This window comes from Aythya marila, assembly GCF_965140915.1.
Source record: "Aythya marila genome assembly, chromosome: Z".
NCBI classification, from domain to species: Eukaryota; Metazoa; Chordata; class Aves; order Anseriformes; family Anatidae; genus Aythya; species Aythya marila.
Genome location: NC_139080.1, coordinates 45,141,118 through 45,161,611, shown reverse-complemented (window position 1 = coordinate 45,161,611; position 20,494 = coordinate 45,141,118). Strand labels below are relative to the sequence as shown.

Below are 20,494 nucleotides of genomic sequence, written 5' to 3'. Positions count from 1 at the left end.
ACACCACCACCTGCAGCACCAGCCCCATGTGTGGTGGTGGGGACAGCAGCACAGTACCCTGAGGTACAGGGTATGGGCCTTGGAGGAGAGGGAAGGAAGGGCAGGTCCCAGCCTCAGGCCACAAAAGGCCACAGGGACAAGGTCTGTCAGGGAGGTGAGACAGGATTGGGCACACGTGTATGTCCAAACTGGCCCCTCACCCAAAATGTAAGACCACAACTGCCTCTCTGTCTGATGCACAAACCCCATCCAAATTCCCTCTGACACCTTGACCAAAATGCTTAGCAACAATAGTGGCTGTAATACCTCTGGTATCACCATGATTTTGTTTCTGCATCAAGATCACAAGTGGTTCAAATACTGCCCATCACCCCCGTTTCCAAACCCAATACGTCTAGAGTTCCTACCCGTACAGTGTTTGCATATATATTTCAACACAAGCTATTTATAAATGCAAATAAAAGCATGCTGGGCTTATAAAACCAAATGTTGTAGTGGGAAAAAGCACATAAACACTCATACATCTGAAGCAGAACCCCAGCCCTGCAGAGTTTGATGTTGAGCACAAGAACTTTCTGTTACCAATTATAACTGAGTCGTAACTCCCGTTCAGCAAAAGGCAATGCTGCTGCAAGCATCAGCACAACAGCAAGCTGCACCCTCAGCTTGTGCCCCTCTCTCCTCTACTTCTGCCTCCTCCCTCTCATATCTAGAGGCAAAAAAAAACAGTGCCTTCCTTTTATCTTTGGTCTCCACAGCGACTGTGGTCCAAACATTTGTCATTTCCAGGCAAGATGACTGTCACAGACAGGATCTGGAGCTGCATGTGCGAATGAAGCACAAATTCCAGGCAGTGAATAATGTGGCCGCCTGGTTTCTCCATAGCTTCGGCCACAGCCAACCCATCCACCCTGTGCTCACATCGTTCCAGTTTTGCATAGTTTAAAACTTTGGTTCTAATTTTCAAAACAATTAAACATGAGGTTTTGACACTAAAGACCTTTCACATCACTCATACTCATCCCTCTCCCAAATCCCAGAAAATACTCTCAAGAGAAATATATGTTGATTGCATATGCTCAGAAAAAACATGCTGCTGAAATGGGAACACAGACTCTACTCTGTGTTTTAGATTTTTAAGTCATCCTCTCTCCTCTCAGTTCCCAAGAACACAATCACCCTTGCTGCCCAGGGCAATGCTTACCCCACCTGGAATGCAGCAGGACGCCCCTCCAGGACCCTGCAACCCCAAAGGCATTTAAATTGCACAGAGTTGAAAAGAGGACAGCAGGATTTTACTCACACAAATATATTTAAGTCAGTGACTCAGCAGTGTGACCAGATCTGTGTGGCTAAGGTAGGGATGCCAGAACCAGCCAGGGTTAGCAATTTCAAACTGCCCCATTTCTTGTGCTATATAGACCTTGCAAGCTTATGGCGTGCCATGTTTCTTTTCCTGCTCTGTCGTCTCTGCCAGGGGTTATCTGCATTTGCAGTCAACCTTTATGCAGGCAGAAGTACTAGATGAACTGTTTGGATGTAGGATCAAAATCAGTTTATTTTTAAATATGAAGTATCTTGTTCACAGTTGCAAAATGCAACATACAAGCACAAATATGTCTACAGCTTCATAATGAAACAACTGGGGAAAACTACTACTGATAGCTAAGAGGTGTTGTTAGTTTTTTTGTTTATTTTATTTTTTTTTATTTTTATAAGTGCATCCTCCTCAACATCCTGGCAGCTAACATACATACACAACCTTTTAAATTTCAGGACAAGGTTCATATTACAGTGCTAGGCTTATATCGCCCTACACAGAAATACTGTATAACATTTCAAATAAAGCAGTTGTACCCAATTCAGAACACCTTTGAGATTGACTTCAGAAGTCCAGAGGCCTCCACCACAAGATCCTCCTTTCCAGAATACAGAAAAAGCAAGAACTATTTCCAATCCCTCCCTCTGCAGATTCGTTGCATAAATAGCAGTAGAATTAGTGGTGGTAGCAGCAGTAGTAATAAATAACATTAAGTACATGGTTCCTTCCTACCATCGAGTATCAAAAAGTTGTTGGGTCGCCTGATGAGGATGAAATTAAGTGCTAAAACCAGCTAGAAAAATAAGGGAGGATAAGTGAACTGCACCAGCACAAGACAGAGGCTTGGAAACTCCTGCGAATGCCACCCAGCAGCAAGTGAGATCACTTGGAAGAGGCGTGCTGCTGCTGGCTCCTGTAGGGCTCGGGATAAGGAGTGCTGACTGGTAAAAAGCTATTTTGAGTGTTCCATAAATCTTGTGTTCTGACTGTGCCCTTCAGAGACCTAATGCTGATTGAGGGGTTTTCGGTTCTTCTCAAGTGGTTTGAAAAGTCCCCGTACTTTACATGTAGCATCAAAACTAACCCCAATCATGGCAATTTGAGACTATCCTTTGATCAGTCTTACAAATTAATCCCAACACATCCGCTCCATTATGACAGGCACACAAACCAGTGTCAGCCCCAGGGGACAACTCCCCCTGTTGTTACTGGAAACGTTTTTTTCTTCATTCTGTTCCAATTGTTTTGGTCTCACACTGCATTTTGGGACTCACCTTTGGAAAGCAAGTACCATGGCCTAGAAGCTGCTTTTTAACTGGAAAGAAAAAGAGGGGAGGAAGAGAGAGAGAGAGAGGGAGAGAGAGAGAGAGAGAGAGAGAAGGAAGAGAGAAAAATACCAATACTACCTGTCTGAAGAGTCTGCAAACTGCACTTAGATGCAACATAAGTAAGAACTGTAACAGGATGAAGATTGAAAACAATAGGGACCACAGAGGACTTTCTGACAAGTGGCTGCTGCTTCAGTCAATGCATTTGCTTTGAGATGAGGATAGCCTACTGTACTCTGACCTTATTCTGTTTACTAGTAAAAATGGGAAAGTTTTCCAATGACCATTAAGAAAGTCTTTGCTAGGTATTTGCCAGGAAAAGTATGAGGAGAAGAGCAGTGTAAAATTTAATATTTATGTGATGATGAGTGTGAATAGCAGCAGATTTGACTAGTACAGAGATCTCACTTCATAAAAACTCGTATTTCTTCTTTCTCTTCTATTTAATGAACATACCTCCTCAGAAACAGCTTGGTGTGAAAGCCTCAAATCTAATTTATTTCAGAAACAAATCTGGCAGACAGGCTGACTGTTCTATGGGGCTTTTACTAAGTTCCTAATTCCTATATACTGAACTGGTAAGTGAAAATAAAACATTCTTCAATGTAATCTTATCTATCTAGATAAGCTCTTAATAGCACTCTGAAGAAGGAAGAAAGAAAAAGGCAGATGAAATTTATTTTGCATCAGTGATAAATTTTCACAGCAGCTTTGTAGATCCTATAAAACATGCTCTCATGTACACAATAAGGTATCTCCTCCTGACTTGAGCTGAAACTGAATAACGAGCTGTATGTTTACATGTGAGAAACCATCTGCATAAACTATGTGCAGAAACTATTTCTACTTCTGCAGAAACAAGAAATTATTGTATTCACTTGTCTTTTTCTTGTTCTTTAAAATGGTCACCTGTTTAAGCTGTTGTCTTTCTCATGTAGTGAACTGGTGGTTCACACTAACACTGACATATGTTAAGGGGAAGGATCACAGTGTTCAGCTGTAACAACACTCTCTGAAACATGCCTGCATATTGCCTTATGGCCTAGTCTATAAGGACTGCCAAGCCTAAGGAGGTATTTGCAACAACCTGCAAATTTTACTCAGAAGCTGGAGATCGCTCCTTAACCCCTGCCCCAAGTGCATTTGGCGTGGAAGGAAAGCTCACCAAGAGCCTTTTCCGCTGTCTCACATGGACTGACCTTCTCTGACCAGCTCCCTTTTCCCATCCAATTTTACATGGCATTCTACAGAGCTTTCTTCCATGAGGGTGCCTTCTAACAATGCTCAGTGACAACCTGCAGGACCACTGAGTTGTACAGTGTGGGAACGTGCTCAGCTTAATCCAGTGACTACCAGATGGGGAGCAGCAAGACAGATATTGCATTGTAATTCACTTGTACTTATGTGCCTGCCAGTGTTTCACAGGCTAGGAAAGATCAATGAAAAGAAGTTATTTTGTCCTAAACCCAACTCTTGCTACTTTAAGGACGCCAAGCACCTTATATGGTTTGTATTAGCATGAATGGATTTCTGTCAGTGAAATAAGATGCCACCGCTTTATAGCTTTGGTCTCATAGGCAGACCTCAGGCACAATGAAGTAGTTGTGTGAGAATGGCTTTATGCCACCCACATGACTTGTGATATTATGATCTTAACTCATTTTACTCACATTTTCTGCAAAAACAGTTACAGCCTCTCCCCTTTTCCTCTCCCCCAAATATACCACATTATGATCCTGAATACAGGGAAAGCATTATGTAAGTGAAGAGCATTTCAGCCAATTTGCTGAGACAAGAAAAACTAACAAAGCAACTTTCCATATGCTGCGCAGGCAAGACATTTATAAGAAAGTGATGCCTGCAGTATGAAAGAAAGAAAACTAACTCTATGGTGAAAGTTCTTGGGAAATACATGATAAATCTTTCTGCTTCATCTACGTTCTGTATTTTCACAGAATCACAGAATTTCTAGGTTGGAAGAGACCTCAAGATCATCGAGTCCATACATCCCCTGCCCTTCTCCCATGTAATTAGCAACCTTTTTCTTATCATCTTTGTTACTGTTCTGTAGGCCGTTTACACATCCTGTAATCTGGTGTACACATGTTATAGGCCTCTTCCCCTTCAAATGAAGATGTTAGAACACAAATAATGGAAATAATTGTAGTGCTTTTCCGGACATGCTCCTGAGCAGTCTGCTCTAGGTGCCCCTTCTTGAGCTGGGGTCTGGACCAGATGGCCACCGGAGGTCCCTTCCAGCCTCAACCACTCTGTGATCCTGTGGTTGCTAGTTAACAGACTCATCAATTGCTATCCAGAGCTGTCAGTGGTGTCTTTAGGCATTTGTAACTAACTGATTCCAGTTTTTTAAGCGGAAGTCCTCAACAGCCTATGCTCAAACATGAAAAGTTTGTATCAAAAGAGGTGTCACCAAAATTAAGAGGACTTAAATACTAACAACAGACACTTCCCAAGTAAACCCAATCTACGTTCTGTCAGAAGCTAGATATCAAGTTAACTATGTGAACAAAACGGCTACCTCAGGAAGAAAAAAATAAAGGAAAAAAAAAAAGCAAAAAAAACTCTGACTGGCCTTCAATTTGCTTATCCTGCTCCGCTGTCTGATGGCAGCTGTAGTTGCTTTGTAAGGTATCCCAGCTCTCTTCAATCAGCTGAACTTCCAGCTGGACTTTGTCACTTTTGACTCCCTGCAGCCAACTTCTGTAATGCTTCTCTTGCACACAGAGCTGCAGGAGAGCACCATGTAGATACAGGCCACGTATGTAGCATGAGGGAGCATAGCAAGAGAAAAGGGAACAAAGAAAGAAAACTGACTCAACCCTTCTTCTGTGCAATTGCCACCCACTTGTCTGACAAGGTCTGAGCCTTGATGGGCTCAGAACACTGACAGGTGAAGGAAAAATGCCTTTGAACTTTGAAAACTCTACTGCTCTCTACCTCCTTCTCTTCTCTGAAGCTATGTATGTGTGGTGAGAGACCTCACATGAGAGAGGGCAGTGACTACGTTGAGCTGCTGAGGAAATCCCAGTAAGCATATATCTTGGGCTTTCCTTGAAGAGAGCTCAACAATTAAATTCCAGGCAAAGGCTGACTCACACCTCTCTCCTCTCCTGGCTGGTACAAAGAGCTCAGAACAGGGCAGATAACCTGCTGCAAACTATCCTCTCCTTCCTGAGGTGAGGTGTAGCCTTTACATTGGTAAGACTGGACATGCAAGTAGTAACAAGCAGTCAGGAACACCAAATACTGCTGCTGGCAATCTTCACTGAATGAGCCCAAACCTGCATGCCACTGTGTGCAAGTGCAGACATGGCCAGGTGCACGCAGTCTTAGGATAAGAGTGTTGAACTGTGAAGTTGAAATAAAGACGTTTCAGAAATACAGATATAAAAAGCTTTAAGAAACAGGAACCAAGATGTTCTACGCAGTACTTGTGCAGGACAAAAAGACACCCCCAGAAATTAGTTCTCTTGCAGCGTTTATGAAATTCAAGGAAAGGGCATCTCATCACTGGGCTACACAGAGCTCTAGATGAGCGAGCTGTAAAATAACTCAAAGGAAAAACAAGCCTAATGCACGTGTACCTCACTGCTCATCAACCAAGCTCACTGCAGCTCTTTCCCAGCACTTTCCTGGTTCTAGCTTCGGTGTGGTACTCCAGTAGCCGTGTGTTACAAGAGCGGAGTGTTTGCACAGAACATTCCCCTCCTTTGACAATCGGCAGAGGGAAGGGGAATGAATATTCTGTGTTTACTCAATTCTCACCCATAAGGGATATCTCTACCAGGCAACAGTTTTTTTTAGAGAGAGTAGTCCTCTCTACTCCTCCCAACACACTTATTTGACAAAGTGAGATTATTCAAACCCTTGATTTTTTTTCTTCTTAGTATTAACAAGCCTGGAACATTCTTGATATTGCAAGAGTAATCAGCTCTACATGTAGAGACTATTGTTTATATCCCTTCTGATGCTGTAAGACAATCTTCTAGCTGTCTATAATACCTACAGAAAAACCTTCCAACTCCCAATGGTGCAGATAATATTTTACATGCAATATTTATGACAAGACTTTGTTTAAAATACAAATTGACATACTTTGTATACAACTACTCTCACATATTACTGTCCATATCATCGCTACCAGAAGATTAATGTGAGCATAAACATTACTCATCAAATACAAGAAAACTAGTTATTAAAGCTAAAGCTACTTCTTCACTTTCTGTTGCGGGGTGGAACACAACTGACAACCTTACTTACAAGAATTCCCGAATAAAATCTCTGACATGGAGGGCTGTTTTTTCTACTGGCCAGCAAGCAATTTTTTTATGCTTGTATTTCTAATGATCCATTTCTGATGTCCAGGTACTAAAAACATTTGAAATACAGTAACACAACAGGATCCCTATAACTAATTAATGTCTTCACTAATCAAGTTTAGACAAGAGCAGCTCAGCTAGAAGCTTGGACTATGGTTCCTTGTCCCTGGGTCATTATACAAGGAAAATCCCCTGTGCACATACTGGAGTCAGAGGCATGAATAGTCCTTCCCTCAGGTATGCAGGGTGTGTAAGCTAACATTCCCTTTAAAGGACTGTAGGTGTCTGTGATCCAATGACTAGTAAAATGGTAATCGTAATGTTATCTTAGTTGTACTTCTGAAGATCTGCTAAGCCCTTGGCTTCACCTTGTAAAATGAAATTGAGATTATGCTCCTTTCACTCAGGCCATAATTTATATATTTCTTTAAAGAAACATTTCTGACAGAGCACTTGTGTACTTTTATACGACATTGCAAATAAGAAATCAAGCCTGAAAGTGGATGGAAAGGAAAAACCTAAGAAACCCAAACTTGTGGCCTTGTGTTCACAATTCGTTGGCATGAAGCAGCAACACCACAGCTATTACTTTGATGTACTTCTCTATTTATTTCTCTTCCTATTATAGAACCCCTGACATTTCCCTGGTATTCATATGTGATTAAAATATATTCTAATACCTATAAATAGAAATGTTGGTTCAAGTACTAATTAAAAACTAGTCTAGCATTTGGAAATTCCTATCAATAGAAAAAGTAAAAAGGTGCAGTAAACAGTGACTGCCTTTTATTTTTATTTTTATTTTTTTTTACACTAAGAAAAAGCTAGACCTCTGTTCAGTCAATCTTTCTATTAGTATTTGGAATTCTAGGTGTTTGTAAGTATCTGCTCAGCAATTTTAGCATAAGAGTAACAAGAGAGACTTTGCCCTTTTCTTCAATTTCAATTATTCCCATAAAATTCCAATTACAACAGGGTAGGTCATGCACACTGACTTTCCACATACTTCACAGTAGCTTTTAATTAAACAGGAGTTGAATGTCATGTTAAGTTTACCATGCTTCCTCACTGTACATTAGTTTGGTTATATGCTCCTTAATAGCTAACTTTTTTTTTTTTTTTTTTAATGTATAAAACCTACACATCCTTTATTTTCATGATTGGTTTTATGTTTTTATCTTCCCTCCTGAGTACTTGAAGCAAACACATTCATTGCAAGGATGCTTTTAAGCAACTAGTTTTGCTGCTTCAATTGTCACAGCTCTCCCAGCCAGAGACACCTATGTGACTCTACAAAATGACCAGCTTTGTATGTGGTAATAAGGATATATTGGTTTGCCCCCCTAAGATGTTAAGCTTTTTAGAGCAGGGATACTAGCCTCACGTGTGGCTGTGATGGGTAAGGTACTTGTACGGTGTTTTATAAAATCCCAGTGACTGTTAACACACTACGTGCATCCGTAGAGAACTGATTTCCGCTTACACTTCATGGCCCAAATCAGAACATGCTGTAGTCTCTCTGGAAAGCAAACTTTTCAAAACTGTCAGTGAGAATTGGGAGCTCTCAGAGAGAAACAACTTGGGTGAACCACAATGAAGTTCAACTTTAGACTGGAGCAGATATGATTGCATTTGGAGGCAACACACAGAACTAAAACAAACTTGAGCTGTCACTCATAGTGAGAACTTCAACACTTTACTGAATGTGCTGCCTCGGGTATGCATCTGACAGTGTATGACATCTATGCCGTATTTTCTCCTCCTGCTATGGCATCCAAACACACCTGCACCTACACGACACATACACACAAATGCTGGACAATTAAGGCATCTTTGTGGCCTTAGAAAGGCTTTTGTGTGGATTCTCACTCTGTGTGCTTATTGGCAGGGCACACCAGGCATGAACCTACAGACAACATCTTGAGCTGCAACATCACTGGAATTAAGTGTGTGCAATTTTAGATTTAGACAAGGAAAAAACAACTTGGTCGAGCCTGGATTCAAGTGGGCAGCTATTATTTCCAGTCAACAATGCAATGGCTTATTTTAGGCAAGATTTTTTTAGTGCCTTACCTCAGCATCTTGGTCCCGGAGCTGGTACGTTTTCTCTAAGCCCTGTAGTGTTCTGGGACATAATGTCTTCTCCTCCAAGAGATACTCCAGAAGCAGGACCAGCTGGTCAGGGAGAAGCTACGAGAAAATTAAATGCCATGTGTGAATAGAGCTCTACTTACTAAGCAATTAAACGGAAACAAACCAAAGAGGACAAGATTGCTATAACCTATGTACTTCCAGCATGTGTGTGAAATATGGCAAGAAGTCACAGCTGATTTCTGAGAATCCTCAGGTTTTACATGTCCATTTTCTGAAAGACTTTGTTCTGGGGCCCAGTTAAGACACATTTTCCATGGCTTTCATTACTATATAGTTAGATCAGATCTAAACCATGTTTATCTTATTGAAACATAATCACAGCTTATTAAACTAAGATTTTTATGGAATATGTATGCTAAGTAATTACACTTTCTTTGGGCTTGGAAGGAATAAAATAAGAATATTTTATAGTGCATTATTTCAGGAATCAACCAAATATATGCATATGTTATTAATTGTTAAGAGCAGCAATATTAGCCATCGCATGTGGAATTTCTCAACATGCTTTCAGTGAACAAAGACAACACAAATAACTGACCCATAAAACAATGTTATAACATATTTTGACTCATATTCTAGATGGCATTTCTCTAAGTATATAAATATATACAAATATATAAATACATATATACACACAGATATATATTTAGCAGTTAGTTGCCTGACTCATTTTCAAGTTGAATCTAATACAGCCTGAAAAAGAAAAAGCACATGAAGTCTGATGTAGTGAGTGCCTAAGTGCTCTGTTTAAAAGGCTTATTGGATGAACAAATAAATAATTCAAACAGAGCTCAGAGAGAAATTAGACTAGCTACCAGGAAACATATATTGAAAATTCAGAGTTCAGTCAGAAGTTTGTTACATGCCCCAAAGCTTTGTCCACTATTCATCATCATAGGGCACCAAAATCAGAACTGGGAAGGGAAAAAGAATTTAAGCTTTTGCAAAGAAAAAGAAACTAACACTGCTTACTTCTAAAATCCTCCAGATTAATGAAAAAGATACCCTGTTATTTTAATTCTACTTCCAATTTTTATCCCGTGTGCAGATGCTCCACTCCCACCAAAATACAACAGTTAACAATTAAGCAATATGACATTTTCTTCCCTTTCAGTCTGACATACTTTAATGTTAATATCTAAATCAAAATAAGGAGGAGAAGAGATCTCTAGGATTTCAATGATTTGTTTTCCTTGCATTCCCTTCCATGCATTTTATTGTTAAAGCTGTATTCTTAGGAACTGAAAAAAAAATTTGCATCTTATTGGCTCTTACTGGAACACTTTCTAAGTGATACCCAAGCCTGCCAACAAAATGGACTTGTTAAAAACAGCCAGACATTCACAAATATTGAATTATTTCAATTTTAGGACAACCACTAATACGCTAAGTTGAATGTTTATTGCACAGTCCAAGAGCAGCTGCCTAGAGGGTGGGGAGACACTTTAAAAAATAAAACCGTGAAGGCTTCTGGGAAGTGGCTCTGCTTGGAAACCGAATTCATTTTGAACACTAATAAAATTTGAAATGTTGCAGAGCACCACATAAAGAAAGGTAATCTCCTAGTTAGAAAGCTTTCTCTACTAACTATAAAGCAAAGCAATGCTTAATTTTTAGAAACTAGAACAGCTGCTTGAATAAATATATATATACATATACATGTTTATAAATATATACACTTGTATGTGTATAAATATATATACACTCACATATATATGCATTCAAGTAGCTATTTTACCGTTTCTAAATATATATATAAAAGTATGTGCTAAGGGAGGTACAGAACAACTGGGTTATTGTATTATAGTATATCCTCAGTATAATTGCTATACAGATTCAGCCACAGAAAGCTATTGTTTCAGATAACAGAATCTAAATGAAGCCAACAAAAGCAAAGCAGCAAAACAACAGACATGTCCTTAATTTACCTTTGTCTAGGGCTGCATTATGGGTGAAAATTTCTCAGAATTACAGGTTAAACTCTTACTCATCTATGTGAGACTGCAGAGCAAAAAATCTGAGACCATGGTTTCAGTTATTTTCCCACGTCTCAGATGCCCAAAATGAGACTTTATACACTAGTTTCCTGCTCACAGTTTAATTAAAGTCCAAGTTAAGATCTAGCAAACATAGGCAGAGAGGGTGGGAGCACTTGAAGAAGAAACACTGTCAGACCTGGAACTGAAGTGGCACTAGTAGGTGCAGCTATTACATTCTGTTCCCCAGTTACTTCCAAAAAAAAAAAAAAAAAAAACATTTCATTTCAGTTTTCCCCTGTTCTTTAAGTAAGAAAGACTGAGAAAAAATCTATCCAAAAGGAAAGACGCAGAAACCTCAGTTGAAATTTCAGGGTACAGACTGCAACAAAATCCCTCTTGGGTTTTCCCGTATCTCCAAAGCACATTTCCAAAGATTATAAATATCTTCATAAAATTACACTTAAAGTTTTCCTTAAAAACAAACAAAAAACCATTGTTCTTCATCTTCCTTGCCACCGTCCTTAGTTGTCCCATCCACCTGTTACTTCTCATCTTTCGCACTATGAAAATTGTTTGGGGTGCATGCTGTCCATTTTCCATTTGTTTGTCTTATTTTTAATACAAAGAGGCCCTAGCTGTTAAGTGTTACCAAAATGTAAATGCTGGAGGAAACTAAAAGCCCATTTGCTTTAGGTATTGTGAAGCTGTTTTCATTTATGACAACTTATATTCTGCAATCGCACCTTGGATACCTAACGTGCATAAAAATCACACAGCACAGATACAGCAAAATACAGCAGGATAAACACTGTGTCAATATTCCTCTCCTTGATGAAAACATTCTGAAAACAACCATAACACCCCAAACACAACATTTCAGTCTTCCTGTTAAAAAAAAAATAAATAAAATTTCTCTCTGAACCGCACGGGAATATACTCAATTGAAATGCTCAAATGTGACGTGATTCTTAGAGTAGATCACTTCTACCAGGAAATGCAGCAAATATTAAGGGTTAGTATTTATGACGGCTACGATTGCTGCAATACCATCTGTTTATATTGTAAAGTAGATGGGTCTAGTCCCAAACTACGCCTGCTGCATGGAAATCATATTACTTTCCCAGGATTTCCCCTCCCCCAGATGAGAGTACCGACGCTACAAAGAGGGAATAAATTAGTGTGTTGTGATCAAGCACACCAGAAGTTTTCTGTCATGTTCCATATAATTAAACATCATCCCCACTATAAAGCTGTATCCCAACACTGCATACTTTACCTTGCCCTTAAACCTCTCCCGCAACTACTCAGCCTTTTGAAGAAGTTTACTTTGTCTTTCCATTAAATTGCCGTCTGTCCCCTGCTTCCCTTGCATTACCTGATGTGGTGGTTTTAAAGTTTAAATAATTAGGCTCTTACCTCTAACTCAAACTGGAAATCACATGGAGTATCAAAACTAGTATTTGAAAAAGGCAAGATGAAAGAGTTAATGTAAATGTCATCAAATTGAAAATATAACTGAGGCTATTATCAAAGCAACTTTCTGGGGCTGAGATTCAACATATACTAAATATTCAGGAACTAAGAAAAAGCATTACTTCGTATTTTATTCATACCGGTACACAAGACACTTAAACCATTACACTTTCTTAAAATAAAAACTCAAGACAGTTTTGAAAGTTTCCACAAATAACCTTGGAACAGAACACAGAGTTTTCTGAATCCTACCCCTAACCTGTAAAAAGCACAAAGAAAACAAATCTTGTCTCTTCAAAGACCTGGCACTGCAGCCACAGAGGTCGTCATCCTCACATCCCAGAAGACCACCCACACGAAGGAGCGTATTTATCAAACCTACATTAACAAATGCAATAAACGCCAGATTCACCCTTTATACTAGAAAAATGCCACTGAAACATTTGACTACTGACCTTTCACAGCCATTAAATGTGACACAGATACATCTACTTGAGCATCCGCAGCACCAGCGCTCGCACGGCACCCTTTAGCCAGGACACAAATCACTAAAGTAGTACAGCTGGTATGCTGAATATCCCATTTGCTCCAGCCTGCACTTGAATGAAGTCATTGAAAGCCTCCTCGGAGGGGAAATGTGCCTGGGACTAATGCAGCAACCAATTGACAGTGGCGTGATTTCTATTATTACTCCATTATCACACTGGGATCTGTGCCTAAATGAGCATACTTCCTCCCTGATGCCATTTCCTTTTATCCTGGCTCTAGTCTAAAAGCGGATCAATGGGAGTAATATATATGATGTCACTTCAATTTACAGCTACTGCCTCCCTCTCTCACATGCACAGATAGATCAATTCTTCCCAAAAATGGTTAAGAAATGCATGGGGAGACTCTTCTCCCAGAAAAGGGTTCTCTGCTATATTTGTCTGTGTAACCACAGCAAGGAACTGTTTATACTGAGCAAAAACAGGGGGGAAAGTTTAAAAAAAAATAAAAAAAGCAAACGAAAAAAAAAAAAGGAAAAATGTCACTACTGTATACTGGAAAATGCTGGCTGAAATACAATGCAAACGAGGCCCAAAACAGAACTAATGCTATTTGACCTTTGAAAATCATACAGAAAAAGTTTCAAGTTTCTATGACACAATAGATTTCTGCAGTGTTTCTCTGGGAGAAGGTAGTCCCCTAAAACATTATATATATTTTCATTTACATTTTTACAAGATTTTCCAAGGTCAAACCAAATTCCTTCCCACCCCTCTCTTAAGAAAGGGAGGGCGAAACCCCACCCCAGTGTTCAATAGCGAATAGCTCCCTTCAGACAGAATTTCCTCATTAATTGCAGATAAGAAAGCACTGCTACTAGTCCAGCAGACAGGATTTATAGGGCCAGGCCATCCCTGTGCCCATGTTCTGAACAGATCAAACGAGTCCCTGAACGAATCTCGCTTTATAAACTCTCCACATAGACAATTTGCCTCGAGGGCTGTTTTCTCCAATCTGCAATTAAACAAAAAACCTTTATAAAAGAACCACCCCCCCCCCCCTTCCTTAAAACATTTAGAAGACTGTCAGCTTGAAAATTCAAGAAAACATTATTTACTCAACATTTTTAGACAGACGTTGTCATTGTTTACCTCAAACGATATCCTCAAGATGCTGTTTTCATCTGCATGACGACTTCTTCTAAATGAAAGCAAAGCTCCCCCTGCCCGCCCCCCCAGGGGCTAAAATGTACTCATATCATGTAACATATGAATTCATTAAAAACGTCCACACTAACAGCTGTTAACTAGCAAAGTGCGATACACTGTGCTTAAGAGATTCTAAGTCTGAAAGAACTCGTCTACAGTTTGATTAATACACAGGGAAAAAAAAAAGTAATCTGCAGCTGACAAAAAAAATGCTTTGAACTGGATCGCAAAATAGAACCCATGTATTCCAAAGGCTGACAAAAATCTTGAAGAGCACAGTGAAGCAGACTGTTCTGCCTAACTTTATTTAGGTCAGCCTGTTTATGACTTCCCTCTTGCTGAAAAATCAGCTCCCCTTCGAACGTTTACAAAGATAACTAGACCTCACTAAATTTAAAAACAAAACAAATATCTGCCTGTAACACATTATCTTCTACTTCAGAACTACAGTTCTCTGAAACTTGTTCCCACTGTGTGCAAATGTTTTCAGTCTCTGCTCAGAGTAATCTCACTATGCTTGGCAAATCATTTTTCAACATCTATTTTAAAAATAAAAAGACCAAACATGAATTTTACCGTTTTTGTTTTTTAATTCAAGGAACAGAAATTCCTATTAAGTTTGCTTCAAAAATACTGATTCTGGGAAATTTAGGAGGTCTGGTATCTCTTTCTTCATGCTAGTTGGACATAAAAACGAAACCGAGAGTAATTTAATAAAAACCCGCACTTACATTTAGTTTCCCAGCTATTTTCCTCTTCGTAACATCAACATTAATGATTTCTTGGTTTTGGAGGAAGATCATCCCTGTCACAAATCATTTTAAGGCCAGTACCTACTCAAATATACAGCTTTGATTTTCTGGCCACACTTTATGAAAGCACTGCTGGATGAAGGACACAAATCCCAAAGAACAACACAACCTTCCACGTGCACATAAGTCAAATGACTTGATGTTCACTGACTTGTAATGTTCCCTTTTGAATACAAGGACAAAAATAGTAGTAATCACAATGAAACTGTCAATATGCAAGTAATAAATGTTATCCCAGATGACGTTGCTACAATTTCGGGCAGGCTTTTGGAGGATTCAATACGAAATTTTTGTGCATGCTTGATTTTAATTACAACTTGAACTGACATATGTAACACTAGTGTGTTCACAAAGCAATAAAACTTGGGAAGCTTATTCTAAGCAATTCATTCAGCATTTTTGAAAGAGGAGTTGATAGAAAAACACTTTACAAATGTGGCTGCTTCTTTGAAACACCCTTCTCAAAAATCTGTCCTAAATTAGCATTCACTTATCAAGTAATGTTTGCATAACCAGTGCTGTACTTCCCTAAATGTTATGGATACCCAATCTGAAAAGGCTCTTGGGACCTCTTACATGCTTGCATTTTGTCATACTCATCACTCTTTATGTCCTGTGACACTTTACATGAGATTTTGACATTGTACAACCTATTGTGCAGATCTTACCGTGCTATTCCCACCCACCCATTTGGTACTTATGCATGAAATTTAACATTTGATTTTCTAAACAAATGAAAAATATTTGTAGGAAAGCATTAAAGCCAAAGCAGGCAGGGAAACTGTGGGTATATGTGTTACAATATTCTGAGATAGGAATAAAAGGATTTCATTTTATCAATAGTTTAAGATGACTCTCAATAGATGAATAGTCAGCATAAATTAATATTTTAAACTGTCTCATGTTTTGTGCCTGATAACCTGGCTACACATTACCAGCAGTGGTTTTAAAAGGCCAGACATTGCTACCAGTCCATAAACTTTTTTTTTCTTAAGCTAAAGTACAAATATTTTCCCATAATTTACTTAATGGAGAGAAGATCCACTTATGAAGAAATTCAACATCTGCAATCTAATATAAATGCACTGAAACGTCAAAAATGATTAAACCTTTATGATCCAACATAGTGCTGAGCCAGCAAAATGAAAACCAGGTGGCTTCCACTGCAGGTTCAGTCAGGTTGCACAGTGCTTTTCCTCAGCTCTAGTTTTCTCAAAGCAATGTTTCACCATAACTTTACCCTTGAGCATAATAATTCCCTTTTAAGCACAATAGGCTACACATTGTCTATTCTATGCAGATCATCATCATCTCTGCCACTCACTACCTTGCTTTCAGCACATGCTGCTCCTAGCTTCTGATGAACTGGACACGGCAAAGGAGAAGTAGATGCAGGAAGTCAGATTCCAGCTCTGAAATCATATACTCCATGGGACCACAACTTACAGAAACTGTGAGCAGACAGCGTAGCTCTGACACAAACTGGTGTTGAAGCTGGCAGCAGTATGATCTTCAGCTACTTCTAGACCTCAGAAGAGGCAGCGCCCAGCGCCTGACAAGGTAATCAGAGCATCAGCCCTGTGGTTACCCACTCTCAGAGCACGTGAAAGCAGCTGGCACCAAGACCACCCTCTCATCAAACAGCAAACCCAACAGAGGCAGTTCAGGTTCAGCAAAGACTCCATCTAACTGCGGAAAACAAAGACGAAGAGAACTCTGATTTTATTTGCCAGACACTCAGACTACTACAATTAAAAAGATTCATACAGAGGACTGGCGAGTCTTAGTTAACAATTGGTGGAAAGATGTCTTATATGAATTGTAGTAGATGCTGATGTGGAAGCACTTGCCTCCTTATGAATAACCCCACTGAAAACACTCCAGGTCTCAGCCACTCCTAACTATGTGGCTGATGTTGAGTTCAAAGGCAGTATAAACCATCTCACCTTGAATGACCATCACTTAGATCCTCTGAGAACATACAGGCCAGTGAATGCCCTGTGAGACGCTTGGGAAAAAAAGGCATCTACACAGGCTGCAAGAGACACCAAAAACCAAAGCCAGACAGTCTGCAGAACGAAAAGTTGGAGTAAAATTATCACGGTATGCTTGCTGCAACCATCACTGAGAGCACCTGCAGAGTTCCTTTGTTGTTGTTTTTTTGTTGTTGTTGTTATTTTGACTCTACATACAAACCCTCAGTATGTATTACATAAAAAGAGGGACAAAGAGAGACAAAAAAAAGAAAAAAAAATAAAGACTGCTAAAAGAAAAACTAAGTAATTTTTCTAAGCTTTGTGCAAATTACTGAGTAACCTCAGCACCTAGCGCTGGAAGTGCCAAAGTCTATCACTAGGACGTACCTTGGGCCAGTTAAGCTAATTCTTCAATACAATATTCTTGCAACAGAACTGAGCCGAGGTTAGCTTAAAGTAGTATTTTATTTTATTTTTTCCCTTGAGAAATTGGCACATACATGGAAATTTCTGGAAGAGAAATTTGTTCTACCTGTGCCTAGTACACACGATCCGGTCAATGCCCAGAACTCATCTAGGATTGTGCTCTTCAGGGATCGCAGGCATTCACTTGGAGTTTCCAGACTCTCTCTCTGTCTGGCCAGGTCATGTGGGGACTAGGACTTGTTAACCAGAACACGTTCTTTCCTGACAAACCAAGGACAAAGGTACTGTATTTGCCACAAACTATAAGCACCATTTTGAGAAAGAACCTGAAAAAGAGAGAAAACTGAATACACCTTCTTCCTTCTCTAACCCTTCATTGGTAGGGCTGCTGATGAAGAAAGCTGTATCTCATGGCTGTAGCATATGTGACTGCTTCACCATGTAGGGCTGTCACTGTAAGAGGTTCACTGCTAAAGCACTAATAATGTCATGAGTCTTCCTGAAGGAACGTACGAAAGCACAGATGGGAAACTGCACTTTCATCACATGATCCTTTACTCCTAGAATTCGCAAGAACAAACACTTTTCCATCCTTTTTTATTTCAGAATAACAGGTGATGAGTGGTTTCATGAATAATTATGTCAGTTGTGTATTTTAACAGTTGTAGATCAATTGCATTTCCAGACGTCAGCTAGCAGGATTTCTTCTGACCTGAAATCTGGCTCTGATGCCTTCTGCATCCAAGAAAACCTACACATCTTTACAACAGTCTGTCCAACACATCATGTCTCTTTGATTCTTAGTGTTTTTATTCAATTATTTTTATTTGCTAACCAACCAGATTAAGTGGGTTCAATTTTCAGAAACGCATATATACCTCCAAACAAGGTCTAATCACAGACGACCTTAAAATCAATGTAGCTGAAACAGGTGAGATCTAAACCCAGATCCATGCAGCTGATGTTGGGGTTTTATCGGAGACACATGCAGAGTCTGAAGTCATTATATAGTCTCCTTTGACCAAAGATGGAAAGATACTGATCCACTACCACAGTCCTCTTGGATCCTTTTTTTTTTCTTTCTTTTTTTTTCTTTTTTTTCTTTTTTTTTTTTTAAACCAAGCTCTCACAATGACCATAACTTAAAATCTCCAGTTGTCTGGGAGAACTTGTTCACCATGGCTGGAACTGACTGAGTTCCATAACCACTGCTGCTCCTCATCCCAGTTACCTCAGTATCTCAAAAATTCAAAAATAAGCCTTTGGCACTTCAGCAATGACTGGGCACGGACATCTCTGCAGCAGCACAGGTTATCATGTGCCCATCATACTGCTCTCCTGTTTCTGCAGCGTTTTCCCCCAGAACTGCTCTCACCCAGCCACTGCAGCCTGTGCCCGTGATCCCAAGGAGGCCACCTGTGACTGCCAACCAAGAATCACATGCAGGAGCCTCTGTCCTGCAACTCTTCATGCAAAGCCCACAGACTTCTCGAAGGGCAGGGACTGAGCTTTTAAATAGGGTGATCTAAACTACGTGCTGCTCACAACCACCGGCACTTCCCACTCCAGCTGCATAACAAGCTTTTCAGTTTTGCCTGCTCTAGTACAAATACATAGCAGCATACACTTAAAAAAGAAAAAAAAAAAAAAAAAAAAAAAAAGTAACCCTTTCTCCTTTGCAAGAAACGCTTTCTGAAGCAAAAACACTCCACTGCACACAGCTCTCTCCAGGGGGAGAGGATGAGACAATAAACACCACATGACAGATGTTAGTTCATTGCTTAATGCACTTGTGGAAGCTACTCAGATCCTACGGCAATGAGTGTGGTATGGAACAGAACAAGCATATCCCATTACTTTTTATTCCTGATTTGAAAAATATGGATGAGATTTTATTTAAAACTGTTGTGAAAGACAATTACCATTGGAAAAAAAAAGCCCTTTAAAAGATCTGAGGACAAGCGAATGAGTGTTGCACGACATCCTTATTATGCCCAGTGCTATTTAAAAAGATTCTATAGTTATTAGCAAGGATCCAGCTGCCAGATTTTCTGTTTCAAAATCCTATATAGGAGCATTAAAACTTACTATAAAAATAAATCTAAGCTGAAACTCTCTGGAAACGAACTTTTCCAAACTGCAATCTGATTTACATATTGCTGGCTTGAAGGAGTGCAAGAAACTGAGTGGCTTGACACAGGATTTGCACACCATTAGTGTGTGTAGGAGCAGGATTTCTTTAAAAAAGGCAACAAACACCCTAATAGTTGAAATGATAATGGTTTCAGAAGTAATTAGCAGGTGAAATGTGATTTAAAAAAAAGGTAAAAGTGCTAAACTCAGTTCATGTTTCTCAGATGCGACTTTCTGCAATGCCAAGAATGGCGCATAAAAGAGGAAGAATTATTTTATCATGTGTACTGACCAGTACTTCCACATAGAGGTATAACATTAATAATTACTTTTAGATCCATCTAATGGATTTGTTTCTTGTCTCATAACTGCAGCTTCATGAGAGAACAATTCTGTTCAATTTAACAGAACAAACTTCTTAAGAGCTCTTTTAAAAAGCAAACAAAAAGTATTTTCTCATGATTATAGAAGTGTGTGCTGCTTTTTTGGCAATGCAAGTGAGAGAAATAGAAAAGTACTTCAAAAAGGAAAAAGGTATTTTAGAACATATTATGCAACTACAAAGCTGATGAAGGTAAATTAAAAAAATACAGACATGTAAGGCACCAATTGCCTTATAAATTCACCCTCACAGCTGGGGTAAAATTAGAGGCCAAAAATACATTAATTTCCTTATAAAATAGGTAAAATGCAGATAAATATAACTTATTATGCTTATTTTTAATATTGGTATATGCACATAATAAACAAATATTCTCAAGTGAAAATTCTAACATGTCTTTAAATCCCTCTTTTTAATAACAAGTTGGTTTGTTGATTTTTTTTTTTTTTAGTAGTTATTTACCTTTAAGAGCG

At 39.2% G+C, this 20,494-nt stretch overlaps 1 protein-coding gene across 15 annotated transcripts in view; it reads right to left on the bottom strand.

Moving 5' to 3' along the window:
- Nucleotides 1-20,494, bottom strand: part of AOPEP (aminopeptidase O (putative)) — a 202,101-nt gene that overhangs the window by 15,060 nt on the left and 166,547 nt on the right. For all 15 annotated transcript variants that reach the window (XR_014319300.1, XR_014319301.1, XR_014319302.1 and 12 more), the window contains one exon: nt 9,063-9,179. Coding sequence is in view for 12 of the 15 variants with exons in the window: in XM_082782694.1 (XP_082638820.1) it covers nt 9,063-9,179 (117 nt within the window). In the remaining 3 variants the exon portion in view is untranslated. The remainder of the gene's footprint in view (nt 1-9,062; nt 9,180-20,494) is intronic.